Source organism: Dictyostelium purpureum (assembly GCF_000190715.1).
Source record: "Dictyostelium purpureum unplaced genomic scaffold DICPUscaffold_161, whole genome shotgun sequence".
Taxonomy (NCBI): Eukaryota; Evosea; class Eumycetozoa; order Dictyosteliales; family Dictyosteliaceae; genus Dictyostelium; species Dictyostelium purpureum.
This window is the reverse complement of record NW_003519498.1, coordinates 57,427-66,201: the sequence shown is the minus strand read 5'-3', so window position 1 is coordinate 66,201 and position 8,775 is coordinate 57,427. Positions and strand designations below refer to the sequence as shown.

Sequence of the window (8,775 nt, the reverse complement as noted above, 5' to 3'; positions counted from 1 at the left end):
TTTAAATTATATGAAAAAATAATATTTTTATTTATATGTAAAAAAAAAACAATATAAATTATTTTATGATAAATTAAACAATATTTAAAGTGTGGATTAAAATTATAATTATATCGATCAATCATTTGAGTATCACACTTTGCTATTTTATTTTTTTTTATTTTTTTTTTTTATTAATCAGTAAATGATAAAATAAAATAAAATAAACTGTGTTGTGTTTTATTTGTTATTATTGTGTTGTTTATTTAAATAAAAATAAAAATAATAATAATAATAATAAAAATGATGATGATGATTGTGATTATGATTATGATTGATAATGATTATTGATTATTGATTATTAATAATTAATAATACTAACTTTTTAGAAATATAAATAAAATAAATAAATAAATAAATAAATAAATAAATAAATAAATAAATAAATAAATAAATAAATAAATAAATGGTATATGATTAAAATATTAAAACAATATACAATAAAACAACGTAAAACAAAATAAATTATGTGCTCGAAATAATTATATTAATTATTATTAATAATATAAAATTAGAGTGATTGATGATGCTTTTTTGTTTCTTTACTATTATTTTTTTGTGATATAAAATATTATTATATAAAATAAAATAAAGCTATTTTGTTACACTACTACTGCTGCTCTACTAAACAAAGATATAATGATAATGCATACAGTATTATAGAGCGAAATAAATTGAATATATTTTATAAAAAAAAAAAATAAAAAAAAAATATAAAAACCAAGCACTAGGTTTTAAATTTAATAATAATATAATAACTATTATTTTTATTAATATTATTATTATAATTTAAATTAAAATAATATAAATGTTATAACATATAAATGTTATATATTAGTGCCTGTGGGTGGGTGTTTGTGTGTTGGCTAAATAATACTATGTGTTGAAATAAGTGTGGTTGTGTTTATATATACATTTAGAGAGAAATAATATAATTAATTATATGTTGTTGTCTTGTTAAATAAATGAATAATGATAATACTTTTTTCAATTTTATTTTATTTTATTTTATTTTATTTTTATTTTATTTTTTATAAATTTTTTTTTAAATAATAAAAATAAGTGTGTGTATGTGTGGGTGGATGTGTTTGTATGTGTGTGTGTGTGTGTATTAAATTTCAATTCTATTTTGAGACTGTGATTGATGTTGAGATTTGAATTAAAAATAATGATGTGTGTGTTATAGTGTGTTATTGTGTTGGAGTTAATGTGCTTAAATAATTTTATTTTGCACTAAATATATATAACAATTTAATATAGATATATAAATATATATAGATTGACTCCAAAGTTTTTTTAACATTAATTAATTTTTAAAAAAAAAAAAAAAATAAAAAAAATAATAAAAAAGAATATTTTACATTATTATATTTTAAATATTAACAAACAAATTATTTTTTTTTAAAAAAAAAAAAAAAAAAAAGTGTGGGTGTGTGTGAGTATGCTTGATGGTTACTCATCATGAAAAATTAATATTATTAATATTTTAATATATATAGGGGGTGATGCCTTTATTGTCTAAGAAAAAAAAAAAAAGTTTTAAAATTACAACTTACCTTTAGATGTAAATTGTGTGCCATATGCTGTTTTTTTTTTCTTTCCTTAAAAATTATAATAGGAATTTAAATGGTTATAAAAAAAAAATTATTATTATTTAATGTGGGTTTTATATTTTTCATTCTTTTACTTTTCTTTCCTTCATCCTCTTTTTGTATCAGATTTAGGGTTTAATTGGTGTTATTTTTATAATAATAATAATTTTGGTTGAGGGGGGTTTTATTTGTGTTGGTAGTGGTGTTGAACATCCCAATGTGTATTTAAATTATTGAAAAAAAACAATTTTAGATCTATAACATTAATAATTATTCTAACTTTTTTTTTTTTTTTTTAACTCCACCAAAATAACCCACTTTCTCTGAATATGATAATTAATAAATTATTATACCATTTTTATTTGTTTTTTTATTAATGTTAACATTTTTCTAAAAGATATTTATTGATTATTTTTTTTTGTAAATAATTATGTGTGCATTTTTGATGATCATCAACAAGATAATTATTAAAATGCTTTTAAAAAAAAAAATTATAAAAAAAAATATAAAAAAATAAATTTTGTTTATAAAAAAAAAAAAAAAAAAAATTTTTTTTTAAATTTAATTCAAAAAAAAAAAAAAAAAAAAAATTCATTCGGCCTAATTGTCATTGTTACTAATAACATATTTGTTGTGTTTAAACAACAGTTAAATATATATAAAATGTTTGAAAATTTAAAAAGAAAATTCCCAAGATCACCAATCTACTATGCCACATCACTAACTATACTTTTTGGATCATTTTATTTAATGGACAAATATTTACAAGGAGGATACTGTATGCATTTTTCAATTTTACAACCAATTACTAATCATTTACTAACAAATCATTCCCCTATTTATCCTTTTTATTGCTATATAGATCAATATATTAAATATCACAACGAAAAAAGAGTCGAAAAGGAAAAAGCTATTGATGATTTAGCAAGAAACAGAATTAAAAAAAGAAAAGAAGAAAAGGATAATCAACCAGAAGATTCTCAAAACAAAAACAATTAAATTTTCTTATTCATCTCATTTTTTTTTTAAATTTTCAAATATTATATTAAAATAAATAAAATGGAACTGTAGCAAGAACATAATAAAAACAAGAAATGTAAATAGTATTAAAACGAATAAAACAAACAAAATATAAATAAATAAATAAACAAAAACTTTTTTTATTTTTTTAATCATATCATATTTTTATTCATTCTATTAATCTGAAAATCTAAATATAACATTTTTATATTTTTTTCTTTTTTTTTAAATAACCCAAAAATAAACTGACCTAAAAAAAATATAAAAATAACAGCACCCCCCCACTGATTCCAAATTAAAAATGGTATATTTACCACACTACACACTACTTTTTTTATTTTATTTTTTTTACAAATTAATTCAAGTTAAATTTTCATAATAATCAATTTAGTTAATATAAAAAGTTATTATTATAAACTTGCCAATCATATTTTTTAAGGAAAAAATAATTGTAAGATTACAAGTGCAAAAAAAAAAAAAAAAAAAAAAAAAAAGAAAAAAAAGGAAAAAAGGAAAATAGGTTAAAACACACATCAGAATTATATTTAATTTAATAAAAACATAATTAAAATAATTATTACTTGCTCTGCAACTTTAAATATTATAATTATTTAAATAAAACTAATAGTTAAAAAAAAGAAATTTATATAAATTTTAATTTTTTAATTTTTATTTGTATTTATTTTTTTTTATTTATTCGTCATCTTCTTCTTCCTCCTCTTCTTCCTCGATATCATCTTGATCGACATCATCTCCTTCTTCAAAGTCTTCTTCGTCCAAATCGTCAACTTCGTCAAAATCTTCCTCGTCATCATCCTCATCTTCCTCGTCATCACCTTCCATTTCGACATTAAGTTTCATTTTTTTAATAGTTTGGTTGGCAACAGCTTCATCATCCTCTTCATCATTTTCATATTCATCCTTGTCCTCTTCTTCTTCCTCTTCTTCTGATTCTTCATCGTCGCTATCTTTATCTACTGAAACTATAATGAATAAAATTTTATTAGTACCACATCAATAATAAGCCAACTATCAATAGTTATAACTATTACTTACCAACATGACCAACTGATAAAGTGGTTAATCTAAAACCAGTTTCGGCAATACCTACTGGCATCTTTGTATCAAAATTCCAAACAAGAACCAAGCCATCTGATGAAATTGTAACAACATATTTCTTATCATGTTCTTTAAATGTTAAAATATCAATTGCTTTAATTCTATTGCTATGGCCTTCTAAAACCTTAACAATCTTTTTACTTTTAAGATTTATAACTGAAACAACTTTATCTTCACCACCAACCAATAATGTATTTGCCTGGAAAGTAACAAGAGTTAATTAATATCCAAAATATTTAAATAGTAATTAAAAATAAATAATAATAATAATAAACTTACATCAAAATATTTAATTGCTAAAACTTGTAATTTAAATTCGAATGATGATATCTCTTGGAAATCATTGGCATCATATACAACAACTTTATCTTTGAAAACTACAGTATATTGCTCTCCAGATGGTGACCATTGTACATTAAAAGCTTCAGTTTTGAACTTGAGGAAATGTGCGCTTGTACCTTTGGTAAGATCCCAAAGGAATAATCTTCTATCTTTACTGACACTGAGTGCTGCCTTACCTGATGGATGAATACTAATTGAATTAATTGCACCCTTTGGACCTGACATTACCTTGAGACATTCCCAATCACTAACTCTCCAAACACTAATTGTATGGTCCATTGAACCTGCAAATAAATAGTTGTTTTTATAAAATTCCATCGAAGTAATAAATCCTTCATGTTTTTGCAATTGACCAACTTCTGAACGATTTGCTAAATTATAAACCCTAAATTATTATTATTATTATTATTATAATTGGTTAGTTTTAATACTTTTGGTTTCTTTGTATTATTTTTTATATTTATATGAATATTTACTTTGAAGTTTCATCAGTACTAGAGCTAACTAAAGAATTTTTACATGAGGCTAAGCTTTTAATGCAACCTGTATGTGATGAATAACCAAAAATCATTTTAAGATCAACTTCGAAATTTTCATCATTGGTTTTATCAGCTACATAATTTGCTTCATAACCTAAAATAGAGTTTTCATAGCAACCAACTGAAATAATTTGTTTAAATGATTTATTTGATTGTTGTTTAATTGGTACTTTAACTGGTGCTTGTTCAACAACTTTTTCTTTTTTTTTAATAATTGATTTTGGTTGTTGTGGTTGTTGTTGTTTAGCTGGTTGTTGTGATTGTTTAGTTGGTTGTTGTTTAGCTGGTTGTTGCTGTTGTTTAGCTGGTTGTTGCTGTTGTTTAGCTGGTTGTGGTTGTTGTTTAGCTGGTTGTTGTTTAGCTTGGACTGTTACTTTTTTTTTATCATCTTCTGGAGTTGATATTTTAACCTTTTTTGAAGTTGATACTTGTTCTTTTTTTTCGACTTCGTTTCTCTTTTTATTTGGCATTTTATGTTATATATACAAAATATTATATATCCGTTTCGTCTATGTAATATTAAAAATTATTCTGAAAATTAAAAATAAATAAAAAAAATTAAAAAAAACGAAAAAATAAAAAAAAAAAAATTTTAAAAAATAGTTTTTTAATTTTTATTTTTTAAATAGTTTTAAAATTGTTTTTTTTTTTTATTTTTTATTTTTTTTAGAAATTAACACCATCATTGATCGAATTTAAATTAATATTAACTTAATATTAAATTAATTTTTTTTTTTTTTTTTTTTTTTAAAAAAAATAATTAAATTTATTAATAACACAGTCAATTATGATAATGGAAAAATATTAAAGAAATACAAAAATAGTTTTTTTTTTTTTTTTTAAAATTTTTTTATAATTTTATATTTTATTTATTTTTAATTTATAATGATATTTTATAAATTATTTATTCTTGATACAATTGTTGCTTTTGGACAACTTGTTGTTGTTGTTGTTGTTATTGTTTTAAAGGTGAAGAGTACATATTTTCTGGTTTTTTATTGTAAAGTGTATAGACTAAATTTGTTTGAATAAATTTAATTTTTTCATAAGTTTTTCTATCTAAATAATGTTTCAAGTAAGCTTGTTTAACTGTTAAAATTTGACCTCTGTGTGGGATATAGGATATGGTTTGTTCTTTTGGTTTATTTGAAACAATAATTCTAGATTTATCAGAGTAAATAACTTGGATGGTTTTATCACTTAATCTAAAAGCGATACCACCTTCAAATTTGACCCATTTCTTTAAATAAATTGGACTTTCATCTGTATCTACGTTATTGCTGTTTGTATTGTTACTGCTATCAGTTTCGTTTTTATTTGGTATTAAATTTGAGGTTAATTCAGATTGAATAAAATGATTGGTAAAACATTTAATTAAAGTCACCTTCTTTTGTGTATCGTGTGGGTGTTGCAAATTAATATTTAAAATTCTTCTGCCATCACCTTCTGAGCCCTTGGCATGTTCCATATAATGAGCAATTCTATAAAAAGAAATAAAAATTAGTAATAATTCTTAATGATTTATTATTGTACTCTTTTTACTTACTCGCTATCAATTAAATTTATAATTTTAGTAGAGTCATTAAAATAAGCACCAACATAGTTGTTTGATAATAAATAAGCTAAACCGTATCTATTGGTAAAATCTGCAAATTGTGAAATGTATACTAAATTACTTGGAAGACCTGTAAAACAATGATTTGGATCAAGTTTTTGTTGTGGTGCTTCTGAAATATGATTGTTTGCAATTTTAGTTTCTAATTCTTTAATTTGAGTATTAACAGTATTGCTAGATTCGTTGCCAATTGTTTGTTGTTGATACTGTTGTTGTTGGTATTGTTGTTGTTGCTGTTGGATATATTGTTGTTGGTATTGTTGCTGTTGTTGATATTGTTGTTGTTGTTGTGGAGGTATATTTTCATTAATGGTTGTGTATTGTTGTTTAAGTAATTGAGTTTTATAATCTGAAGAATAAAATATTTTTAATTAGTATGCTTTTAAAAATAGATATCTATTGCAAAAATTTTTAAATATTTACCGTTTTCTTTCATTTTTTCTAATCTTCTTAATTTTCTATAATGGAAATCGTCATTTTCAACTTCAGATAATTTTTGTTGAGAGTTTGGTGAAAGATTTGAAATTAATTGGTTATTGTTATATTTTTGTTGTGGTTGTTGTGATTGTTGTTGCTGTTGTGGAGCAATAGTTGTTGTTGTGGTGGTTGTAGTAGTAGTGGTAATTTGTTGTTTCTTTGGTGATTGAGCGTATTTACTTGGTGAAGCTGGAGGCAACATTTGGTTCATAATATTGGTTTTTTCGGCTAGTGGACGTTGATAATTAATGTTTGTTGGTGGAGTAGTTAATGCTGATGGTGGTAAACTCTTTGGAATAGTAGAGTATGTAAAAAAGTCATTCTCTAAAATTTGGGTTAAATTTGGTCTTTTTTCTATAGATTTCATGAAAAAAAACATATTAGTATTTAAATAATAATAATAATAAATAAAGTAGATTAATATTTACCTGGTACAGGATTTAAAATTGAAATAATTAAATTTTTTGCAGATCTTGAAATTATTGGTTCATCTGGGAATGAATATTGGTTTTGTTTGATTCTTTGATATGTATGTTTAACATCAGAAGTTTCAAATGGAGGTTTACCAATTAATAATGTATATAAAATAATACCAATTGACCAAACATCGACTTCATATGAATGGCCATTTGAATTATCTAAAATTTCTGGTGCAATATAATTTGGTGTACCACAGATTGTTCTTTAAGAAAAAAAATAAAAAAAATTAATACAATGGTTTTTTATATAGTTATATGCTATAAAAATATTTACTTTTTTCTTTCGCCATGTTCTACTTTTGTTGATAAACCAAAATCCCCTAATTTAATTCTCATATTGTCAATAAATAAATTACCAAGCTTTAAATCTCTGTGAATAATTTTTTGTGAATGAAGATATTTTACTGCCATTATAACTTGATATAAAAAGTATTTAGTTTCGTGCTCCATTAAATATTTTCTCTTTTTATGAATATCCATTACAGTCTAAGAGAGAAAGAAAAAAAAAAAAAAAAAAAGAAAACAAGAAAAAAAAAAAACAAAAAAAAGTTGTGTGAGATTTTTTTTGGAGGGATACATATAAAATAGTTTTTTTATAATTACCTTTTGATTGCATAACTCTAATAAAATATAAACATTTTCTTCATTTTCGAAACAGTGTTCAAACTTTACAATATTCTCGTGTGATAAAGAACTGTGAATTTTAATTTCGCTCTTCAACTTTGTTCTAGCTCTTGTTTTTTGGAGGTTTGATTTTGATATAATTTTAGCGGCATAAACTCTATTGGTTTCAACATCTGTCATTAAATAACATTTTGCAAAACCGCCCTAATAGTCAAAAAAAAGGAAAAAAATTAATAAGAGATCTTTAACGAGAAATTTATATTTGAATTACCTTTCCTAAAAACTCTCCTTGTCTGTATTCTTTTAATCTTTTGGTATCACCAACTTTAACACTTTCATAAACAACAATTGGCTCTTGTGGTTCATTAGATTTTTGTTGTGGCTGTGGTTGAGTTTGTTGTGGTTGAGCTTGTTGTTGTTGTTGCTGAATTGGTTGTTGCATGATTGTAGTTGTTGTTAAACTTGTTGTTGCTGTAATTTGTGGTGACTGTTGTTGTAGTTGTGGTTGTTCAGAGTTTGGTCTAATTACCATTGATTTTGTAATATGAATCGATGTTGATGGAATATTAGGTGGGCAATTTTCCTGATTTTCGCTGTTATAAGTATGTGGTGGTTGTTGATTATAATAATATTGTTGTTGCTGTTGTTGTTGATAATTAATTTGTTGTTGTTGTAGTGGCTGTTGGTTATTCAACATTGATGGTTGGTTATTACTATATAGTTTAAAGTTTTGATTGATTGAAACCATTTAACATATATACTAAAAATATCTATTTAAATAAATAAAATAAAAATGGACGAAAAACAAAAAAAGAAATAAAATATATCGATATAAAATTTGTGTTAAACAATATTATTTTTCTTTTTTTGAGAAAACAAAAAAAAAAAAAGATAAATTAAAAAAAAAAAATTTAATAATTAAATTAAAT

The 8,775-nt window shown here is 22.7% G+C and overlaps 3 protein-coding genes across 3 annotated transcripts; 1 reads left to right on the top strand and 2 right to left on the bottom strand.

The window, feature by feature from the left end:
- Positions 1-2,294: 2,294 nt before the first annotated feature.
- Positions 2,295-2,630, top strand: DICPUDRAFT_35164 (uncharacterized protein; the record flags this gene model as incomplete). The annotated part of the gene is made up of 2 exons (XM_003289098.1): positions 2,295-2,409; positions 2,494-2,630. 2 exons carry the CDS (start codon positions 2,295-2,297, stop codon positions 2,628-2,630), a joined length of 252 nt encoding a protein of 83 aa, XP_003289146.1.
- A 1,087-nt stretch (positions 2,631-3,717) lies between these two features.
- Positions 3,718-4,770, bottom strand: DICPUDRAFT_8425 (uncharacterized protein; the record flags this gene model as incomplete). The annotated part of the gene is made up of 3 exons (XM_003289086.1): positions 3,718-3,969; positions 4,050-4,497; positions 4,589-4,770. Coding segments are annotated over 3 exons (882 nt in total), but the record flags the coding sequence as incomplete, so codon positions are not given.
- An 836-nt stretch (positions 4,771-5,606) lies between these two features.
- DICPUDRAFT_98258 (uncharacterized protein) lies at positions 5,607-8,635 on the bottom strand (the record flags this gene model as incomplete). The annotated part of the gene is made up of 7 exons (XM_003289085.1): positions 8,118-8,635; positions 7,826-8,050; positions 7,497-7,708; positions 7,172-7,425; positions 6,690-7,097; positions 6,198-6,615; positions 5,607-6,132 (listed from the first exon to the last, which is right to left on the bottom strand). The coding sequence occupies exons 1-7, from the start codon at positions 8,592-8,594 to the stop codon at positions 5,607-5,609; spliced, it is 2,520 nt and encodes an 839-aa protein (XP_003289133.1). The 5' UTR covers positions 8,595-8,635.
- Positions 8,636-8,775: the final 140 nt, after the last annotated feature.